The 23781-nt window shown below is 41.8% G+C and overlaps 1 protein-coding gene across 5 annotated transcripts in view; it reads left to right on the forward strand.

The window, feature by feature from the left end:
* The first annotated feature begins 2029 nt into the window (after nucleotides 1–2029).
* The window catches only part of pcsk5b (proprotein convertase subtilisin/kexin type 5b), a 79871-nt gene continuing 58119 nt past the window's right edge, over nucleotides 2030–23781 (forward strand). For 2 of the 5 annotated variants that reach the window (XM_044372782.1, XM_044372791.1), the window contains exons 1-7: nucleotides 2030–2784; nucleotides 6893–6997; nucleotides 15567–15719; nucleotides 17364–17507; nucleotides 18366–18442; nucleotides 22505–22593; nucleotides 23302–23474. In XM_044372782.1, the coding sequence (XP_044228717.1) occupies nucleotides 2605–2784; nucleotides 6893–6997; nucleotides 15567–15719; nucleotides 17364–17507; nucleotides 18366–18442; nucleotides 22505–22593; nucleotides 23302–23474 (921 nt within the window). In that variant the 5' untranslated portion in view covers nucleotides 2030–2604. Of the gene's footprint in view, nucleotides 2785–6892; nucleotides 6998–15566; nucleotides 15720–17363; nucleotides 17508–18365; nucleotides 18443–20963; nucleotides 21070–22504; nucleotides 22594–23301; nucleotides 23475–23781 lie in introns of those variants that run through there. The other 3 variants (XM_044372815.1, XM_044372807.1, XM_044372798.1) reach the window with 3 other exon arrangements.

The following is a 23781-nucleotide window of genomic DNA, read 5'->3' on the forward strand; positions in this document are numbered from 1 at the left end:
TTGATTTGGATACTCAAATCAATTTCTGCTGTGTTTCGTTTCTTCTCCTTTTTTTTTTTTTTCCTCTTGAAATTACAAGCCCTTCCATCCGGCTGAATGGAGAACGATCGCGGGGTGTTTTTTTTTTTTTTTTTTTTTCCTTTACCCCCTTTCATCTCCATCTGGGGGACCATGAGATGTTCTTGTCCCCCCGCTTGTTGTGAGATGTGACAGCGGGGTCCATTCAACGAGAAATTGGCTGCAATTAGTGCAATTATGCTGATTTTCACTTGTGTCCCATGCAGAACAGAGTTTTCGCTGTGCACAGAGACATCCCCGGGAAACTGCTGCAAAACAAAAACCCATCAATCAACAAAGGCCTTGAATGAAAGGCTCAACTGCAGATAATACCAGGCACATTCCATAATGACAGCATTTAGTCAGCTGTGACCTGTGTTGCGGTGGGGGGCATGACATATAGAGCTTCACCAATTGAGGGGAAATATGCAGTAAAGCCAGTCTAAAGGCCAGAGGGTCTGCATGGCAGTGGTGGTCATCCAACCCATGCAGGCCCACCTGCAGTATTATAGTGTTTAACACACCTGAGTTCAGCTCATGTTCAGTGATTCAGCCAAGGGCAATCCTACTCTTTTTGGATGTATTTTAACTAGTCCACACTGTTAACCCTTAGTCTTGATTACAAAAAGAATCATCAACCTGATAAAGTAGAAAGATGGTTGGGTGTTTTACGGGAGGAAAGCATTACTTCATCCTTTTTCTGAACATATAGTAGTTTTTTTTATGTCTGTGGCTGTTTCCCATTGGATGACGACTGAGGTGGAGGTCATAGTTTACCCAACTTTACATTGGTATGTCTATGTCAATATTGCCCAGGAGACTGACAAGGCTTGCATTCAACAGCAGGTTTCAAGGTGAAGGAAGGGGGAGCAGTATCCAACATGTAATGCATCCACTTGTTCGCTGGTGGGAATTTTTGGTGAACAAAAAAAAACAAACTCATCCCTGCCATTCCTGTGTAGCAGTTTGAATCAGCTTTTAAAATGTTACTCACTGCTAAACGTGTCAACATCTCAGCTGCTCACTGAAAAGTTGCACAATGGTTGATGGTTGGCAAACAGCTCTGATGACCCAGTAAACTGTGGTAAAATGAACTCTACTGTAGGCTATACTCACAAAATTAGTCATGAGCCCCGACAAAAGGAATACAAAGACTACAAAAATGTTCACTGGGATCGTCTCATTCCTTCAGCCATCAGAATAATCTGAAAGATACAACAGTCATATAACAAACTGTACACTTTGTCAAGCTGTTTTTATCCCAGTCTGTTCTTAAAAGTGTGGCACTACCTGTTTTTCAAACTAAATATTTAATCATGTCAACATGTTTGAAGAGTTTTTCTTCATATTGAATGCAGAACACTGCTTGGGCAATATTATTTCTGAATAAGAGAGACCAAAAAGAGATTTAACATAACTCTGTCCTGGTCCTAATACTTTCTTTATCTGGGATTATGATTAATTCTAGATCCAGGTTAAATAGGGTCACAGCAGGGTCATGGTTAGGGTTAAACATAGGGTCAAGGTTGTGATTATTCTGTAGAATAGGCACCAATCTACAGATTCAACTGTTTCGCAGCTTTTGAGGTCAGTTGTGTTGTAGTACCTCGTTGCTTTGAAAGAAGTCACATAAATGAACACGTCGTTAACTGCAGAATATACAGACTGTCTGAGGTCCTTGTATTTTTTTTTTTTTTTTTTTTTGCAAGTTCAACTGAGCTTTGTGAAAACCCAAATAGTCATTATCTAATTCTTTCTAACTGGGATACTTTCCAGACAGTTTGGCTTTAAGTGGATTATTCTTCATTTTTGCCCAGGGGCTCTCCCGGAGGAAGCCCTTGAAGCTGGGCCCCAGGTGGCTCCCTGTTCCCCAGTTTGACCCCCCCCCCCCCCCCCCCCCACACACACACACACCACCCCCACCCCCCCGTGCTGTGTCTGGTGGACGGGCGGTCAGCAGTGCATCCACTCTGCATCCAAGCAGAGTGTCTTTAAGACCCAGCGGAGCTCGGCAGGGAAACCCCGCGGCTTTAGTTGTTTCTACTCTCCAGAGTGTCAGCTAGTTATTTGTGAGGAGGCGCTGTAGCCATTTCGCCACATGAAAGCCCGATGAGCTGAACGACCAACATCCGAGTTGCTCGTGGAGAAGAGAAATCAGCTTTGAGGAGCTCCTCCGCGCGCACACAGACGTGTACGAACTCGCGCGCAAAGACGCACGGCGCACACACACACACACGCACACTTCCTCCTCCTCCGCCGTGGAAAAAAGAGAGAGAGAGAGGAACAGAGAGGGGCACACGGAACGCAAACTTCCAACTCTCCCATGTGGAAAGCAGAGGTTTGAGGATACGGTATATTTTTCCTCTTCGGGGCTCCGTTCCTCCCCCCCTCTCTCCCTCTCTTTCTCCCTCTCTCTCTGTGTGTTTCTGCCCGGATAGTTGGGTTTCTATGAGAGTCTTGCTCGGCGAGAAGAGAAGTTTGGTTGTTTGCCTGGTCGGCTGAGGAGGAGGAGGAGGAGGAGAAGAGTCGGGTTAAAAGTGGGGGAAGATGGTCCGCAACGCCGCTTGGAGAAGAAGCTTGCTGTGCGTCCTGGCGCTCAGTCTCGGCTTTGCGTCCCCGCCGTGCAATGCTCGGATTTACACCAACCACTGGGCAGTCAGGATAGCCGGGGGACCCGAGGTGGCCGAGCGGATAGCGGAAAAATATGGCTATAGGAACATGGGACAGGTAGGTCTTTTTCTCTGTCCAAAGTTACCTCTTGTTGTGTGTGTGTGTATGTGTGTGTGTTTGCGTTTTCTTGTTTTTTGTCAACTTGTAAAAGTGTCATCATGGTGGTTATTATACCTCTATCAGTTAGGGGTCAAAGGTTGACAAAAAGGGACGCGAAGAGTCCAAACCTGAGCCCATAAACGCTCTCTGTAACTCAGTTCCTTCTGTGTCTGTGACTCTCTGTCTCACACAGACAAGAGGTGAGAGAAGCTTCAAAGAAAGAAGACCCAAGAGCAGGATGGCACAACAGGTGCCTCCTCGCTGTGTTTCCGCGGATCATGTTCGGGGCTACAACCGCAGGGAGCTCACTATCAGCCTCACAGACTTAGCAGCCTCATGTGCTCGGTGCTTTTGACACACAAGTGAGACAGCTAGTGCGGTTTGGTTTATGGTCTTGGTCTTGACATCAAAAGGTCCACAGTCAAACAGATTCTCGAGTTGTTCCCTTCTTGATGCTGTTGTGTGTTGTGATTTTGCCAGATATGAAACAGTTGGACTCAAAAACCGTCCCTGGTAGGTTTTTCTATTTAAAAACTTGGTAATGTTAACATCAGAGTCAAAAGGAGATTGGAGATTTGCTGTTGCACTCTCCCTCAGTATTTCTCCTGTAAATGTAATCTTGACATATCTAGGCCCACTGGGTCAGCTGCTCAGTGACATGTAGGATTAATTCCTAAGTACATGCTCCCATATTTTGGACTGTATGTACAAATAGATGGGATGAGGCTGTTTTTATCTTGAGAAATGATTGAGCACCACTATAAGAGAACATTTTAAAATAAACACGCCATATTTCACTCGCAAAATCTGAGCCTGTGTTTTGCAGCTTGCATTTTTTTTAAAACCATCAAACATAAGCATGCCTCCACAGTGTACACTTAGAGCCAAATTCAGGGGCCAATTCTCAGCAAAGTCTAAGATGAATCCTAACCATCCCAGCAGTAAAGAAACATACACAGAGAGGGGGAAACACTCTCTCTTCACATGATGTTGTTTTATTAATCAACAGAAGCCTGCGCAGCTCCAGGAGGAGGGGTTTATGGTCACTTGGAAATGTGTTTTGACAAAGTTAAAAGAAAAACCCTGTGTTCTGCATAGACAAAAGAAATACGCCACACAAACATGGACCTCACACGTACTCCAGAGTATCGTGACCGAAATACACAGATAGCTCAAGCCTGCACTTGCCAGCACTCGACGTGAAGACAGCGTGGAACAGAGGGGGGCATTCTGACAGGTTGTTGTGGGGTAGCCTAGTCAACAGCTATTGAACCCCCCCCCTCCCCTCCCTCCCCGCCTTATCCAGCCCGCCCACCCACTATACTCCCCAGAGAGCAGGCCTTAATGGCCTCGTTTATCCCCTGTCTTTGACGGGAACTAATGTGTGGAGTCCCCTCCGTACCCACCAACCCTCACACCACCACCATCACCACCCCCCACCCCTTCCATCTTTCCATACCAGCCCCCCATAGGAATTCCCCTGTGGAGTGCAGTGTCGCCCCCAACCCCCACCATTCGCCCTAATTTCCATCTCAATATGGAACGTTCATTGGACTTTGACACCTCATAGACAAGAGTTTTACTTCACTTCCTGGTTTTGGGGTCAGCTGAAAGCCGCTCTCATGGGAGTGATAACAGCACACTCTGGTTTCCTAATGTGAACTTTGACATCCACCTCCATCAACCCTTTCGCTCTAATATGTATAATGACATTAGACTGATCGATTTGAGATGACTTATTGTAAAGTTTCTTGAAGTTTGACGCTGCTGTAGATCTCAAAAAAAAGAAAAAGGTGCGAAGACTTTGTTTTGTGCTGGATATGCGGGCCGTTTGTGATAAATGATCTGGGGACGTGGCTGAAAAATGAGAAAAGGTTTTTACGTCGTGAAGGGAAGGAAAGTAGTTAAAGAGAGACAAAAGGGGGATGGGTAGGGAAAACATGTGACAGAAGGACAATATAGTCTTCTTGACAGGGGTGGAAAGAGGAGAAGAGACAAAGATAACCGCACACTGGGAGATGGAGGGAGGAGGGAGTGAAAGAAGGGACGATAGATGGACGGATGGATGAAAAGAGTTGGCATGGAGTGAGAGAGCACCTCGTTAGGGAATTCTGGGTAATCCTCTTAACCATGGAGCCCCCTTCCCAGACTAAGACACTGGCCCAAATTGAGTCTAAATCAGCTGACAAGGCCCCAGACCAGGATATCTGTTCAAACTGTTGTTTTGAAGAGCTGAGAGAAGGACTTGAAGCTCTTGAGAGGGAGGCTGATGATCTGTAGCCTGAGGTGGAGAAGAGATGGACAAGATATCAGATTATTTATGCAGGTTGCACTGATGCTACATCAGTTCTTGAAGGCATCAGGCCAACAGGGTGTTGTTATGTGTCAATATTTATCTACCTTTCCATAAATACATCATGCATACTGATCACTTTTTTGTCATTTTTATATACTTGTTTGTTTTGCTGATTAAACCTGAGACAGAGTTGATTATTTTAATTTTAGGGCCAACTGAGGCAAATGTTTTGTCTGAACCGCACTGCCTCAGGCAAAACTTGAACTTGTAGTTCAGGAGTCAGACTCAGCTATGAAACATCATTTCTGTTGGAAAAATCTTATCATCTTTTGCAAACCCTTTTGGGATTCTATATCAAGAGACATGGATCATCCGATGAAAAAAAATAAAAAATGTCAGTGATGCAGGAACTCATGAATCACTGATGTGCAAGTGGTTTCACTTCACAAATTTGTTACGACATGATTCCAAGTAACCAGAGGTTATACTGAAGTAAGGACTCACTTCGCTGATTATTGCATCAGCGTGAAAGATTAGATGACTCTACAACCCCTGCGTGTCTATCTGATCATATGCAATCATAACTGAAACAGTAACAACTGAAGCCATGTATGTAGACTAGAGTTTAGGGTGAAAAAAGGTTGAAAAGATAAGACTCATTAGAACCTGAAGAGAATTTGACACCATGATAAGAGTTGTGAGGATAATGACACATGGTGACTGAAACAAATGAGTCATTTTTGAAAAACAAAGACTGAGTTTTAGGTTTTTGCTAACACTGTGTGTGTAAAGCTTTTCCAGCAGCTCCTAATTTGCAGACACTCCTAGAGGGAAGGGTGGCCTGCTAATGGCAGTGCAGATGTTGGGTAGATTAAATAGACAGTGGCAGCTCGATATGTTGAGACCTGTTTACACTATGAGAAACATCCAAAGTGGTAGCCGCCTATTGTGGAAGCACATTTCGTTAGTATGCAGAATGCTTTATAATTTGATCACCCAGGTCCTCTGATGTGTGCTGCATGTTTATCTGATGTTAAGTGTTTTTGCTGGAAAGTGATCTACAGTAGCTCAGGCCTACTGGCACTTTGTTGTTTCTCATTTTATCAGTCTGTAAGTTGGAGAATATGTGCGAGCATTGAGCTGAAAGCTGATCTAATGGGCTCTGTGGCGGCGAAGCTGAGCCGTGGATCAGTGACGCGCCACAGGACCCTTGGCAGCCATGACAGTTTGATCATCTGAGGGATTGTATGGTCTTTATCAATTATTAAAACTAATCACCGTCCAGCAGCTTGCCTTCTGACTATCAATGCCTGTCTGCGGATCCTCTGTCCTTAGCGTCTCTCTGTCACTCAAAGTCTTTGTCTGTGTGTGTGTGTCTGTACATTTTCAGCCTCCCTTTTGTGTCGTTTTGTGTGTCTTTGTCTGTGTTTGTTTGACTTTTAGCTTCACCTTTTAATCCGTGTCCTTTTGTCTTTTTCTCTGACAGATTTTAAGAGCTCAACAAAACTTTATATACAATACATTGGGAAAAAAACCCATAAACATGACTATAATAACAGAAAATGTGTCACTTTACTACTTTAAGAGAAGGAACGTCTCTTCAAGTACTTAAATTGTCAGTCACAACAGGAGTCGACCCAGTTCATTAATGTGATAAACTGTAATGTCGTATATGTATGATGTGTGTCTGATATCAACTGTGGAATGCAAACATCTCTACAAGAATATCAATGTCAGAGTGGTTATTAATTGTGTTGCTGTGCTTTGCAGATTGGGGATCTGAAAGACCATTATCATTTCTTCCATAGTCGGACCATCAAAAGGTCGACTTTGTCCAGCCGTGGTCGCCATAGTTTCATCTCCATGGAGCCCAAGGTAAGACTGTTGTAATGTTAATTATAGATTTAGAATAAAAATAGTTTACAGATGATGTGTTTCTTGTGCGTTCAGTGAATGCAGTACGGTAAGGTCCGCTGACTAACTTTTGCCGTGCTTTCATAAGCATCTCCTGGTCTTCATCAGTGGAGAACATTTGCTCACTTTTCATGGGGATAGCTCAGATGTCATCATGCTACCATAAGTACGGGACTTCCATATTCCTTGTAATCACATGACCACAGTTTCATACTTGATGACAACTGAGCAAACTCCATCTGCTGTAGTATGGTTAAAAAAGCAGAAAAGACAAGTAAGCGGACCTTGAGTTAAGATTATTTTGTCAAACTACTATTAACAAGGACAAACATGTACTCGTACTGGAGGTAATTATAGACATATTGCCAAATTCTGTGTTTTTGGCAGGCTCTCACACAGGCATCACTTTCCTTAGACTGTTTGCCAATTTCTTCAATGTGTGTTTAATAATTGCATGTTTATTTTTGATATAAAGTTCTAGAAATTACCCTTTAATTTGCCACAAATATGCCATTAACCAAAGAGTGTAATTGAAAGCAGAATTATCAAAATATAAAGTTATTTTAACAGTTTTTTTTCCTCTTTTTTTATTACCCATCATTCAGCCTCCAGGGTACAGAAAAGTCTAGACACCTTGAATAAGTTAACAAAGTAGGTCTGACTGCTTTCACTGGGTCAGAGAGGTGTGAGGTACTGAATGCCACCCGGTGGTCGTGGTGGTGTCCCAGAAAGAAGAATTAGCCGCTTCACCAGATTTGTCAAAGCAAAATTCAGGGAAATCCTGGCTCTTCTATTCTTAGTATGTGCTTGACAGAAAAAAGGTCTGTCACAGAAACCTGAGTTTACTGAAAGTCTCTGTCTGTTACCATGGCAACAAACTTTCTATACGGCAGGTACAAGGCTAGGTTTCTGCCCCAGCGGTCATTCACCATGTTATACCACGGCCACAAATCAAGGCTTTATGATATATTTGTATTTATTTAATGCAATTTGACATCATCTCTACATTATACTACTGTCAACTTAAGCATAAAACACTGGCTTTCAATGCGTCTTAATTAACATATGTAATTAGAACATGTTTTGTTTTTTTTGATTTGAGAGAAATGACCCTTGAAACAAGAGTTAGAGCTGAAGTAAACTGTTCCTCTTGTCTTATCAGTGCTCCTCATCACTGCACCAGGTCATCAAACCCTGGCTGCATTATTGATGAAGCCTGAACCCCACATCACTCTGACTGGTGAATGGGTTTATTTTGACAATGCTTACTGTATGGACATGACTGATTGATTAAACAGAGAGACTGGTACAAACTTCATTGACATATACACCAGCTAAAACGTGATGAACATGTGGCGTAGCTAGTTTTTGACCTTTTTTAAACTGCGTTGTGTGCATAATGTGTATGTGTAGGGACTAGCTTCAAATGGGTTTCAAAGGACAAGACAGCTCATGAGCCTATTTTTATTTTTTCATATTTATATCTGAAACATAGAATTGATTTTGATGGGGTGAAACTTATATCCAGTTTTTATCCGTTTTTAAAAATATTGACTATTTGGAGATTTGGGGATTTCATCCAGCAGAAGTGGTTGTGTGTGTTTTAAACAGTGGATTCAAGTTTGTTTGTATCTGTGGATGCACATGCATGCTGAAAAAAAGAGTATGAAATAGGAAGAAGAAAACAGAAACAGCGAGCAAAACAGGAAGAAAAGACAGTGCCTGTCATCTTCTGTTATCTACTTATCTCTTTGTTGTCTATCACCATGTTTCTTTTCAGTTTTCTTCCCCTCCTGTACTTTCTTTTTAGTCCACTCAGCTTGTTTTGTCCACCTGCTGTCCTTACCTGTCATCCCTTTTCTTTTCTCCTCCTTGGTCTCCCCTCTCCTACCTCTTTTCTCACTATGGCTTTCAACATACTCGTTTCCCTCCCCTCCGTCTTTGGTTCTCTTGCTCTCTCGGGCCTGACACTGTGCCATGGTTGAGGAGGGTTTGTGTCCTGATGCCAGCTGGCTGAGAGACTGAGATTTTAGAAGACTAGATCAGAGAGGAGAGGTTAAAGGAGAGAAAAAAGGGGGGGGAAAAGAGCAATTACAACAGAAGGAGAGTGAAGAGGAGCTGAAGAGAGGAGGGAAGAGGGGAAAGATGGATTAGAGAAGCCAAATAAAGGAGAAGTGGAGTGGAGAGGAATGGAGCTGTCAGTGTTTTCCTCCAACTCGTTATGCTTTCAGCGTAATCTGTGGACCTGTCTGTGGGTTTGGGATCAACATGACGGCCAGTTTGGCACCAGCGCAATTTGGCATACAGCTAATGATGTTTTGCAATCAGGTTTTGTAATAATGACAGCCGTGTGTGTTTGTGTGTGAGTGAGTCAGATGGGTGTAGCGGTGCCATGAAAGGCGCACCCTGCCATCCACAGTACTCATTGGCACGCATGTTACCATGGTGATGCAGCACAGCACAGATTACCACTTTATGGCATCCGCCTAACTGCAGTGTCACTTGCCTCTCAGGTCAAAGACCACTTTATTTTTCCAAGCCGGTGAAGGACTCTGCCAAGGACACTGGAGAGAGTATGCGTCTTTACCTTGATAGCTGCACGTCTCTAACTTTTCCTTTTTTTTAACTTCCTCAAAGATTTTCAGCCCATTTTGGGTTTATTATAGATGTTTATCATTATTTCTTAAACCACTGAACAGATGGTGAAGGTCTGCAGTCTCAAAATAATTAAAGTTTTATTGTTTCATGTTTAAAGCTGTGAACCATCTTCACATTCCATCAAGAAAGAACTATAGATCCTTTTATACTCTTTACGTTCTAATCTGTCGATTATTTTCTCGATTTAACTGATTAGTCGTTCTATAAATGTCAGTAAAAGGTGAAAGATGTCCCAGGCTCAAGATGACGTCCTCAAATGTTATTTTGTCCCGACCAACAGTCAACAACTCAAAGACATTTATTTATCATAGAGGACTGAATAAACCAGAACATATTCATATTTAGGAATCTGGAACCTGAGAGTTTTGGCATCTTTCTTATAAGAAGATGACTCAAAACAGTCGTTGTTTGATTCAGAATAGTTGGCAATGAACTTTTTAGCGACTAATCGTTGAAGCTTTAAATGTTACTATACAGTAAATGTTCAGCTGTCCCTGTGTTTATCACATCACATGACGGGGATTCTCAATTGATTTGAGAGAGGAAAAAGTGATAAAATATGCGGTGGTGTCACTTAAATCAGCGTATATAAACCTGTTAGTGAGGAGATCTTCTCTTTATGCCTCCAGCAGCACTCAGCTTGCACCTTGCACTGCTCTGCTGACGTACGCCCATGACTCATTCATACTGGGAGTTCCAAGAGAGTTTGGCCGGCCGCAGACTTTTTCGTCGTAGCTCTGCACTGTTATTAGTTTTTGGTGTGAAATGAGTTCAACTATACTTAGTCTGCTTTGTTTGAAATGTATTTCCAGCAACTTCTAGTTTCCTGTAAACAACAATTTGAATACTGCAGTGGCTGTTTCTTCTTTTTGTAATGTCTTTTTGAAGTCTGTGCAGTAGATTAGAAGAGAGGAAAAAAACGGTCCATGGCGTTCCGTTGCGGGAGCATGGTGTTTCCAGACAGTTTCACTTAGTGAGACTCTTGTTTACTTGAAGTCATTTATCCAGACATGTGCAGGAAAACTGAGAGCCAGGTGTGGTCCGCAGCTGAATCCTCGCAGGGATACACTGAAATGCGGAATGGCTGTGACGACAAAACGAAATTTCAGTCATACCACATGAGGAAAATATTTCCCCGCATAGTAAAACTACTTGAATGTGATCTTAAGGAGCTCAAATCCAAATGATTAAACACTTGAAATCTATGTCTCATCGAATTATTTTAATCGCTTTTAGAACTCACTGTATTCATGAACATGTGTTGAAACCAAGGACACTCATAGCATCAAGTAGACAACACAGACGGAGCTTGTGTAGCCTTCAGGACCTTAGGAGTCATTTGCATATGTGCAGGTATTATGAGGATCCACACAGTCCCAGGTACAGATTTCCATAAAGCTTTGGATGCTTGTCTGACATTCAGCAGTAAACTCCTGCATATGTTTGCCTTGAATTTGTTTAACAGATGAACCGTTTAAGAGTTGATGCCCGGAGACGAGCACCTACAGCTGGCCAGTACAGCACCACGGGGCTCAAACCGTGTGCTGCGTTCAGGCCGAGGCTCTGAATCAGAGCAGAATAGCCGCCTTCCTGTGTCAGTCCAAAGGTTGTTATGGGTGTTGTTATGGCAGTTCTGCTACACTAGCCTTTGACCTTTTTAAAAAAACTCCCCAACTTTCAATTATTTTTGCCTGCGACTAAAACAGTGTCACAAAAACAGCAGTGAAAGTGGATCAATTTGTTCCCATTTGTTCTATTGAAGTGAACTCTTCCCCAGTTTCCCCTGGTTACTGACCCAGCCAGCAAGAGCCACCTGCAAGCCCTTACACAGGGAGCGAATGAGAGAGAGAGAGAGAGAGAGAGAGAGAGGGAGAGAAGGAGAGGGAGGGAGGGAGAGAGAGAGAGAGAGAGAGAGGGAGGAAGTGGTTGGAGTGGGAATGAGAAAGAAAGGCAGGCAATCTCGGAGAGAAATGGGCATCTGCAGCAAAAGAGAGAGACAGCGAGAGATGAGGGGAAAGATGAGAAAAATGGGGGGGTGGGGGGAGAGTGAGATAGAGGAGAGGGAGTCAGGAGCGGGAGAAAGTGGAAAAGGAGAGCGACGGCGAGGTACAGGTGCGAGCAGATCATTCCTCTGCTCCACCAAGCAGGAGTAAAAAGAATGGAGCAGATCCAATCGTCATGCCTCGCAGCCTGCCAGCGAACTGGCAGTGAAACAAAGGCAGTGATACATGGGCAAGTTTTCGAGGCAATAATAGAGGGCAATATTGTCTTTGTTTGGATAGGGATTGGCAAACGTGACACAATTGATGTGGATAACTGCAGGCTGTTAATCAGGGAGTGATTTTTAGCAACAAAAGGACAACAAAGGATGCCATTGCCCTTGATAGTTTTAGAAAAACTGGCTTGGGGTCTCGCTGCAAGTGGACAAAAGTTTCTCAAGTGAAGAAGTCACCAGTGTAAGCAGCAGTACAAATTAGAACACTTTAAATGCAAAAAGAAATTGTTTTCAAACTGTTAAATGCCGATATATATGCACTCAATATACGCCTCCTTATGTATCTGTATCATACAGTGCAATGATACGTCTCCTTTTTTGAAAAAGATCTGTGTGGCTACAAAAATCAATAAAAATGAATTATCAGTCCTTCTGGGAGTAAGAGCTGAGTTGTTTATATATATAAACACCAGCAGAGTTGTTTAGATATCATGATATTAATGTCAACAACCCCCACATTCCCACTGAAACAGCTGGACGTATTTACCGTTCCTCCGCCTTCCTGCTCTTATTAACATTGCTGTCACAGTTTGCTCGAATAATTTTCATTCGGCTTTCTCCCCAACTGCTTTCTAAATAGAAAATGTGCAGTTGTGAGAATGAGAAGTATGAAAATGTGACGAGGACACCGGCGATCAACGGGAGATGCATTTTATCTATATTCTCCTTTTTTTTCCCGAATGACATTTTGAATACTTTTTAACCCCGGAGACAGTTGAAAATAATCAGATGAACTTGAAAGGAGAGTCATTTTTCAGTTCATTCTTCGAAAAGTGTTACTTTAAGTTGAGGAAAGCTTAGCTGTGGTCAGACACAGCAAATCAGTATCATCTGGGTAAGCTGCATGAGGTAGATGAACACTTCAGTGTCCTACTGTTATTCTTAAAACCGATTTTAACATGCATTAGAAGTACTTCCTGGCCTTTCTTTTTTCCGCAGTGCGGAACTGAGATATGGGTACTGTAAGATAAGAAGTTATACTGTATGTGGTAACAATAACACATGGTTCTCCACTGATCCTAAATCGTATCACTTACCGCCTCCTCAGACGGGTCGGAGGTCATCGTCAGCTACAGAGCAGCACCAGGTCGCTCAAAGACACTTAAGCGAGGTGGACGCTTTGTCAGCAGATGCATGAAACCACAGGTCCAACCAAAATTTTTTTTTTTTTTTTGCCATCTGTTAAGTCTTTGCCCTGTATCGTCAGTCAGAGAGGATCGGTGGCGAGAATGAGAGGCAGTGACGCGTTCATCGTCAGACCTCCCTCCCTGGAATTACCAAGTTAAGGACAACAGCAGTTAAGAGTGACTCTGCTGATCAAAGATTGCGGTTGATGCTATGCTAATGTATGCAAATTGTAATGAAGCATCAGTGGTTTTGCGCAGACCCTTGCACACACACACAGGCGCGCAAGTCCTGATGACACTGTTGTTTTGAGGCTAATGGCGTGTGTAAACGGTTACTTTGAAGCTGATGGTCCTGACAGAACTTGACGTGAAATGAGCTGAGACCTCGGCAGACGGAAGAGCATGAGGCTAAAACTAAATATGTCACTTGGTATTTTGCTCTCTGTCTCTCCCAGTTTGCCATTTCTTTGTCCTCCTTTCCCCACTCTTTTATAAAGAAGGTCTACACACTTCAACTATTAAATTACGTCATCTACAGAATCGTTTTTTTTTGTTTTGTTTTGTTTTGTTTTTCTCTCCCTCCATGATCTATAAAGAGCTACATACTTGAGTTATTAAATCAATGTTATTTATAAAATCAATTATCCTCCCTTCACTTGCTGTCTTTCGGCCTCTCTTGCTATTTGTTTTCACTTCCCTCCCCTTCTAAGCTTGGTCTTTTTTTATTGACTCTCCTGGGACTCGTTCTCTTCAGCTCTTTATCGCCTCTCCTTCTCTCGTCTTATCTTGTCTCGTTGCCTCGTTCTCCAACTCTCCAGAGAGCCTGGCAGATTGTTTCAGTGCATGAGACCAGATAATCACTCTGCAGTCATTATGTCAGCTATTTTCTTCTACTTTTTTTTTTTTTTTTTTTTTTTTCTCCTCCTCTCGTCTTCTCTTTCTGTCTGCTGGAGCCGTATTGATGTGGAGAAATGCCTCGTCTTTGAAGTCGGACATTGTTCACTAAAGCCTCAGACTTCTAGATCTGGCAAACTGAGCAACAAAACAATAATGATTTTTGCAGTGTGAAAATTATTGTATTGATTATCAGTTATGAGTGGAGTTTCTTTGTCTGTACGTCATGCGTATAGCTCGACAATTTTACTTCACAGTAGATGGTGTGGCGATCATTTCCGTCTGAGTGAGAACTGAGTGTGGACTTGGAAAATGGGGGGAAAAAAAAGGTATAGATTCACAAGATTTCATCTATTTCCTCTGAACATCTTGTGATCCTGGAGGGTTTATATGAATGTCAATGTACACTTCAGTCTAAAGAGTGTCTAAATCATTAACTCCAGAAATATTTACATCTCAGGCTGCTCTTACACAGCGTTACACACACTCCCTCTAAGTACTGTGCTAGTCTTATGCCTGCTAATGTTTCAGTTGTTGTGTAGCCATCGTTGCTGGTGCATGTAAACTTCTGATGGAGTCTTTTTAGACCGTTGAAGTCTGCAGGACTTCAGCTAGACTAAACACAAGATTTTAGGGTTTTAAAAAAGAGGTGAACAGGGCCAAGCAAGTGGTGTCCAGCCGCCTTGTTCGGATCCAACAATGCTGATTTTGAAATCGGAAAATTCCGTCTGAAAGTGAAGCGAGATTCCTGCCAAGGAATGCCTTGCGCCTTGAAGCGAGCCCATAACATTTGAGAGATTGATGTTACCTGTGAGACATTTATGTCTTCGGTGCATATGTGAGTGTGTGTGTCTTAGTCTGTCCATTTTGCAGAGGAACTGATGGAGAGAAAAACTTTTTGTCCACAGCAAAACTGCATAGAAAGATGGCTAAAAAGAGACCATTTTAAAGGAGTATAAGAAGATTCTGGACATGCTTCTTGATGTACTTTCTCAGTGGCATTTTCTGTTTAGTCTTAATTTGTTCACCTTAACATTTAAACGGGGAGGCCACACATAAAAAGTGCAGATAATTCAGCTGAGCACTGTCACCTGGTTTAAAAAAATATGTATTTTCACCTTTGCAAGTAGAAAAACACATTTTTCTTGAGCTTTGTTCCCTCCTACAGTTAAAAAAAAAAAGTCATTTTGATGCATGGCTCACTCATAACAAATATTCTATTCTCTTCTGCTACTTTCTAATGTTTTTTTCTGTCTTTGTTTGGTTGGGCGTGATAGTATACTGGCTAGATCTATTGACTGGAGATGGTCTGTGTATATTTTTCTTGTGTGAACTCATCAAGCAGAGGAGAAGACATATAGCCACTATATTTTCACTTTTTTTTATTGATGATGCAGCGTCCGCTATTTAATAAGATCTCAGGTTTTCCAGCCACCTCACATTTTCCTTCAGACTTTTTTATCCTTGAAGACATCATCACCTGATGACTGATTGTACTATCTGTGAAGTAATTCTGCTACTACACCTACTACTACTACTACTTCTGCTATCTCCTGTCTGTGTTTGTGTGTTTCAGGTGGAGTGGATACAGCAGCAGGTGGTGAAGAGGAGGATCAAGAGGGATTACAAGCAAGCCCCGCCCATTTCTCTATCAAGCCCCGCCCACAGCAGCCCGGCCCAGAACAACATATTCTATAACGACGCCAAGTGGAGCAGTATGTGGTACATTGTGAGTACACTGTATACTCATACCAGAGAGAGTGTTTACAGGACCAAAACAAGAAGCTCTGAAACAAATAAAGACTGATACAATCTACGCCGTACTCGACTGTTCTTCTCACAGGGTTGCGTGCTTTTCTTTGCCCACATTTATCCAGTTTGTGGGTCAAAGGTCACCTGAGGTCATGGCACAGTCCTCATTACTGCAGGGTCAGTGGAGCTGAGGGATTTGTGTGTTTGTGTGTTTTACTGAATGAAATAATAGAAGATCCGCACTTATGAAATTTTTGCTTTTCCTCAATTTGAAAAGAGACAGTTTAGGGTCAAGGTAAGGGTCTGTGTTTATTCATAAGCATTCAGCACAGGAATGTCCACACAGCTAGGAATATACGTGTCTCCACGCTCCTGCATTTCGAAATTGTTTCTTGGAGATCGGCAGCTCGCGCACGCGCTCGTCCACGCGCGCACACACACACAGTACTTTCAAATTCATACAGCAGAGATTTGCCGGCTTATCACAAATGTTTGCATACACCCTCAGATCATTGCTCTTTTATTGATGTATTTGTGTGTGGTTGAGTGTCCTCAGCTCTGTCAATTGTTAACTCAGTATAGATAATTCCTAATACTTTGACCAGTGGTTTTAAACATATTTTTCTAGCTTGAGGACAGAACTCTGTGAACTCCGCGTGCATGTTTTCAGCTTCCTCCAGTAATTTCTAAAAAAAAAAAAAAGTCACCTGGCATGCTGTTGAAACATCTCACATTTCTGACAGTTTGTCCATCTGCGGATTATATTTTATAAGCAATAACACCGAAGCAAGACTTTGATTTTACTGACTTTTGAGAAGTTGTCTGTAGTAAAGAACCTATGAAAAATCCATTACATTCAATTATGTATCTGAATGTCACTTTGACACGCAAACAAACAACAGCTTGTGGCAGAGGCAGTGCCTTTGAAAAACATTTGCAGTAAATGATAATGGATTGCCTAAATCATACTTAATCATGTTACATTATATAGATATTTGATAACACAGAACAATAGATCAGCTGAAGCACAACACCTGCATTAATGTCAGAAAAGTTTACATGTGTTGTGACTGGTGGGGAGCCAGCTGAGGAAGAGTTAGCACTTCACAGCTTATAAATCAGAGGAGATGAAGCTCAGAAGTTCAAAAAACAAAAACTATTTTACTGATCTCGGAGACACTGACGACATGTTAATTAATTTGCATTTTCCAATGTAAAAAAGAGCTTTCATTGTGTTTTTTTTGCATTTTTTTGTGCTGCTGTGTAGTTCAACTGTTTAATTAATTAATTAATAATTTTATCAATTCAACATGGACTCTATATTTTAATAGTAAAATAAGAGAAACTGTTGTAAGGTTGAAGGATTTTTTTTCTGTTTAAACAGGCTGAGATTTCACTCAGATTTTTTCAAATACTTGAGACTTCACTTTAACTTGTTTGAACTGGCGTCTATGTGACTGTTGTAAGTTAAGCGGTAAAAATTCAGTCTGTGGGCACGCTCATAAATTCTAAATTGTGCATCAACAGACTCTTATTACGTATTTTATCTCTTGCCCTCCTCTCTTCTGTCTTTGTTTTTTCATGTTCCTCCTCCTCTCAACTCCGGTTACCGTCTCTCCAGCACTGTAACGACGACGTCCATAACTGCCAGTCAGACATGAACATCATGGGGGCGTGGAAGAGAGGCTACACGGGTAAAGACGTGGTGGTGACCATATTAGATGACGGCATCGAGAGGAACCACCCAGACCTCTATCAGAACTACGTGAGTGTGTATGTATGCGCGTGTAGGGCGGCTATGAGCGGTAGCGGTGTGTGTGTGTGTGAATGTGTGTCTTGGGGCATTATAGGAACTTGTATGTAAACTGCAGGAGTAAGTGAGTGTCTGATTACAAATATACAAACAGTGAAGGTCTTCTTGTGGAAAAAAGACACTTAGATTATGAGATTATGGACACACTAGAATATATGTTTAAACCAAAGGTGATTATGATGATGATATGAATGACACTAACATTTTAATTGTACTTTTTATCATGTAACTAAGTTGAAGAAAGCAAGAAATTCATGTTACAGAATTCAAATAATCCACTAGATTGGATTGTAGCTTGGATCAGATAATCATGTGTCACAGATTACATTTTGAAGGGAAGCTTCCTCAAAGCTGTGCAAGTATTCTAGTGTTATCTGTCTGTAGTTACATACTGTATGTGCATGCTGAGGTATGTGTCCCTCAAACCAAGGCCAGATAGTTAGAGCAACTTCTTAGCCCGAGGCGGCAGGTAAGGCCATCAATCAGCTGTGCAGATAAAATGATTCACACCCTGTTTGACAGAGCCTGCGCTGCTGTTATTAGCTACTCTTAATGCCCGGATTTGTTTATGCCGAAGGGCGAGCGGCACCGCAGATTGAGTTAGCTCTGATTGCATTCGATTTACAAAACTGTTGTGAGTGATGCTAATGTGAACTGTTTGATTGGGTTAGAGAAGCTTTTTGGCGTTACACAGGTCTATAACACACACACACACACAGTTGTGTTGGTGTCAGACACACTTTTTTATGAATTAACCTGTTGGATGTTTTCTCTGCCCCCTGATGGTTATTACAACTGTGTCTCTTCCAGGACTCTCAAGCCAGCTTTGATGTCAATGGCAACGACATGGATCCCATGCCGCGATATGACGCAACCAATGAGAACAAGTAAGAAATTAGAAAAATGTTGCATCCCGGATCTAACGAGGGAAAGAAATGTAACTTTAAAGGTCACAACAGGGCTCAGGTAAAGATTAGCAAGTGGCTTTAGTGTTTTGGTGTTATAGTAATCAAAATGCTTTTGTGTGTTTTGTGTTTTTTTGGGGGATTGATTTTTGCCAGAAACCTCAGTGTGTTTGTATTTGCTGGCTCCTGACTTTGTTGTGGGTGTGATGAGTAACATTAGTGTGTTTGATTGTGACATTTGTGGGGAGGTTGCGTTTTTTTTTTCTGTTTGGAGGAATTGGTGTGTGTATGTGTGTCAGGGGGAAAAAAGCTTGTCCAGGCACTTGTCTTGTGCCAGTTTGGCCTAGTGAGTGATTTTTTTTTTTTTTTTTTTTTGGTGTGTGTATGTGTGTTTGGCTGCAGCAGCCCAAGTGCCTTGGCAGCGGCTCAGTCCCTGCTGGTAATGCATTGTCTTAAAGAGACATGAGGCCTACAGATGCAGCTTAATGAGCTGGGTTCCTTTTAAAGCTGAATTCATAGTCGACTGCGATGTTGTGTGTGTGTGTGTGCGTGTTGACAGACATTTGTTTTTTTCCTCTTTTACCTTTCATACTATTCTTTAGGATCAGTTAAATCAGAACATGACGCTCACGTCCCTCATGAGAGCTGAATAGATGTGAGAGGTCTGTGTGAGGTGGCAAGTAAAAACTGGTCATCATCACGCCTGGAAGCAAGCACACAGTTTGTTGAATTTCTGAGAAAAGAACGCTAACTTTAGCTACATCTGGCAAACTGCGGGTTGTTGTCAAACTTTGTGTTGTATAGCAACAAGAATGACTTAATGCTGGTGGATTTTTATCTGTTGCTGTCTATGTGTAACAAGCGGCGCCAACAGCTGCGCTTTGAATGTAGGCAGGAGGGAAAAAAGCAAGTACGTGATTACTGCATACAGCTCTCTGAAATAACGCGTTTGGATGCACCAGCACCTACTGTGCTGCATTTTCAGTGATGTTCCTTGTGCCTGCAAACTTTTAAATATCGCCCATTACAGAACATCCATCCTACGTACCACAGATTTTAAACACGACAAATATAATTGCGGAAAATCCAGTCTTTTCTGCGTCAGATATCCTTTTGTTAAACAGATAAAAAGTAGTTACAGAACTTTATGTGTTTGTGTTTCTGAGCTTCTTTCTTTCTCTACCTGATAGTTGAAACTAGTCCACTAAAAATCAAAGCTTGACGTGTGCGTTTGGTTCATTGCAAAGCTTTAGACTGCAGGGTTTTGTGATCAGTGTGTTAATAACTCAGTCTTCATGGATATGATGAGTCTGTGGGTGTTCAATCAAATGTCTTCTCTTGTATTTACCTATATATGTGTTTGTGTGTATGTGTGTGTGTGTGTGTGTGTGTGCATGTGTGTGTTTTCCCTTAAGAAACTAGGGAAAACTAGACAAAGCTTCTCTTATCCGTCATTGACTTCGAAAGAATGTAATCGTTATTTTTAATATTGGTCTCGGAATGTATCTTGGCAGCAATGAATATACGCCACTGGCCCGCCATTTAGTTTAATCAATTAATTAATCATTAAATATCTTTCTTTTTTTCCCCAAAAAACCAGACATACACATTGAAAACTGCGTAAAGTTTAACTGAAATTGGAATTTAAAAAAAAAAAGAAATGATAGTTATCCTGATTCACAAAGAGCCAGCAAATATAAGATGTTTACTTTGCTTGTTGACGCAGGGACAAAACACACACACCTGTGCTTTTACGCCCTCAGATATGTACCACAAAGAGTTAAATGTGAGTTTTAGAGGCTGTATCCTTTTGAAACCTTTAGAAAGTTAAAAGGTAAATTTGAATAAGTACTGTGTGCGAGTGTTTTCACTATTATCCATTGCACAAAATGTTATATGGTTCTGGTTGAAACACAGAGAGATCCCAGAGTGACTGTGACACAGATGTGTAGAAAATGGAAAATACAGGCAAACACAAAGACTGGAAAGACAGCCAGACAGACGATTTTATGGATTAGTGGAGTGAAGTGACCTGAGTGAGGACTGTTGAAGCGTTTTGAAAGAGGGAGCCAGAGGTTTGGCTCATTAACTGTGATAAAGGGGCCCATCACTGATTTGCAGACATTTAATATGTTATACTTCAACCCACTGTTTCACTTGTGTTAACTTTTCTGTAAACCTGGGGGTCATTTCAGCTGGACGGAGAATAAAACGAATGTTTTCACATCTATACTCTACTACACATAATATAAATATCACTGTCTGAAATGGATATGATTCAAAAAGAAATTTCTCATTATAAATGTATTTTCAGTGTATACTGTACTATGTATTATAGAAATAGGTTTTGTAAAACTGTTAATAGCAGCTGAACTGTGAGATTTGTGAAGTGAAGAAGGTTAAAATCCTTTTAAAGTTAGATGTCGTGAACAGAAGTGTTGTTGATGTAAAGGAATAGGGTTTTGGGTGTTTTGGGAAATATTCTTTCTTGTCGAGTGAGATGAGAAGATTGACATCTCTCTCATGTCTGTACGGTAAATATAAAGCTAGGCTACTGAAAGTGGCTTGTTAGCTTAGACTGGAAACAGCTAGCCGGAGTCCGTCCAAAGGTAACAAAATCGACTCACCTGCACCTTTAAAGCTCACACATATCTGGTTTGGTCCGGACTATTTGCCTGAGCGCAATCACTGCTCTGGGCCAAAAATGTTTGTTACCTTTGGGCAGAGCCAGGCTAAGCAGTTTCCCCCTGTTTCCAGTCTTTATGCTAAGCTAAGCTAACTGGCTGCTAGGCTAGGTCTAGCTTCATATTTACCACACAGAAATAAAGATGCTTCAGTCTAACTTTCTGCAAGAAAGCGGATAAGCGTATTTCCTAAAATTACAGTAATTCCTTTACACTGTTTTGACTTCAACTTTTTATAGTTTGTGGAAATCCAGATGCAACTGTATAGCATGAAATTCTGGGAGAGATTGAGGGTAAAGAAGTTATATCAGGGATTTCTGCTCATGAGTTTTTTTCATGTAGTTTTGAAGCTGCCACTCAGGGATGTTGCAGTACATTACTGGAATGCCTCAATAAGTTTTTAAGCCTTTGACCATGATATTATCTAAATGTTAACCTGAAATAATCAGGTTACGGTGAAAAGGATTTTCCTCTGTCTGAGTGCTTCCTTGGACTTTGAAACTTCACAGTGGCTTCCCCGGGGGTTTCGATAGCTAGATGCTGGGTTTCCATGGCAGCGGTCAGAGCTGTTTCCGGGGGGTGTTGTGATGCAGATGTTCTCTGCAGGAGGTGCGCGTGTGTGTGAGTGTGTTTGTGCCGATCTAGAAAGTGATGTTTTTGAGGAGGCGGCGGACGCAAACACACTTATGTTTGTTTACGCTGGTCGCTGACCCGAGCCGATTGTCACCACTGCAGTTACTGGTGGAATGTTACCCTGGTGTGTGTGTGTGTGTGTGTGTGTGTGTGTGTGTGTGTGTGTGTGAGAAGCTGTTAGTCATATGAGTAGTGTAATGTATTGCTAATCTTGGACATTATTTCAGCTATCATTGTGTTTATGTCTGTGTCTGTGCTTGGGGAGAACAGCGCTTGTACGCTCCGCTCAGAGCACGTCCAGAAAACGTCCAAAAAAGATCAATCAAACTGTTACATTTGTGTTTTTACATCCTCACTGAGGTTCTTCAAACATATTTGTCTGGACAGATTTACATCTTATTCTGTAGTCTGTTAGGCCTACGAGGGGAAAAAAAAACAGAAATTGTTGAAATATTTGCAGTGTCTGCTGCATTTGTAACACTTATTACCCTTAAACCATTTTGTTTAGCGTTGCTTCAAGAGGAATGTACACATTTATATGTCAAAATGTGTGTTTACGTGTAAATGTCCTTGTTTTCTACCTCAAAAGCTGCATGTTTATCTGGTAGTTTGTGTGTGCTCTCCTGCTCATGTATACATTTGCCCGTGTTAACCTTGATATCATCTCTGTGTGTGTGTGTGTGTTTAGATTTGTGTAATAAGCTGTTCATTCCTGCTCTCTCCTCAGACACGGGACACGGTGTGCGGGTGAAGTTGCTGCAGCCGCAAACAACTCCCACTGCATTGTGGGAATTGCCTATAATGCCAGAATAGGAGGTGAGTGATGATTAGTCATATCTGTCTGGTTCCTGAACAGCTTTTGACACATCTCTGTTTATTCAGCAGATGTATGTCGTGGCTTATGTTTAGTGTAATTAACCTACTAATGTATGACATGTGAAAGGATGCTGACGGCAACCGTTACTGAACATTTATTTTTCTGCTCCCGGCTTTAATGCTATATTGAAATCTGTCTAGTTCACACAGTAAATTCATCACAGATATTCAGCACACTGTATATTTAGTACATTTCATCAATTATTCCAGTTATTCCGCAAACCTGATTTAACTAAAAATTGGTGTTCAGTGATTGATCGTGTCCTTATATCGTCACAGTGATGTACGACTGCCTCTGTGTACTTACATTCTGATGAAAGCAATATGTGATGGATGCTTTACATTGAAGAGGAACAAAGAATTTTAAATGAGTATAACTTGTCATGGTTATAGATACAGTGACTGTATTGATAAATCATGTGTTAGTGGGACAAGCATACCAACATGGAAATATGAATTAATTTATTGATTAGCCTAATTAATTACTTGATTAGGCTGACTGTGTTTAATTAATTATGGTAATTATCGCAGGACATTATGGAGATTGGCTGCCTGTGAAACTTTTTCTTCCAGTTCTGTGGAAACACATTGGAGACAGATCAAACTTTGCTTTGTGCATATGTTATTTCTATGTTCTTTGTGTATCAGGCGTGCGCATGCTGGACGGAGATGTAACAGACATGGTGGAGGCCAAATCTCTGAGCCTCCAGCCACAGCACATCGACATCTACAGCGCCAGCTGGGGACCTGATGACGACGGAAAGACTGTGGATGGACCAGCGTCTCTGGCCAGGCAGGCCTTCGAGAATGGCATCCGCACGGTGGGCACATGCACGCAAACACATTTATATCCAGAAACGTGTGAAAATAAACGTGTGCTTCATTGCTCAGCCAGGACTTTGACATTGGTATTCATACGGTGAGAAAAGATATGAACACACACACTCCAAGCAGATGTGTTTGTTTCATGCTCATGTACTCGTATCCCAAAGTCCTTTCTGGCTATCTCTACCTGTGAAACACATGCATCTGTGTGTGTGTGTGTGTGAGGCTCATATACTCATATCCCAAACTCCTTTCTGGCTATCTCTACCTGTGAAACACATGCATCTGTGTGTGTGTGTGTGT

This window comes from Thunnus albacares, chromosome 2, assembly GCF_914725855.1.
Source record: "Thunnus albacares chromosome 2, fThuAlb1.1, whole genome shotgun sequence".
Taxonomy (NCBI): domain Eukaryota; kingdom Metazoa; phylum Chordata; class Actinopteri; order Scombriformes; family Scombridae; genus Thunnus; species Thunnus albacares.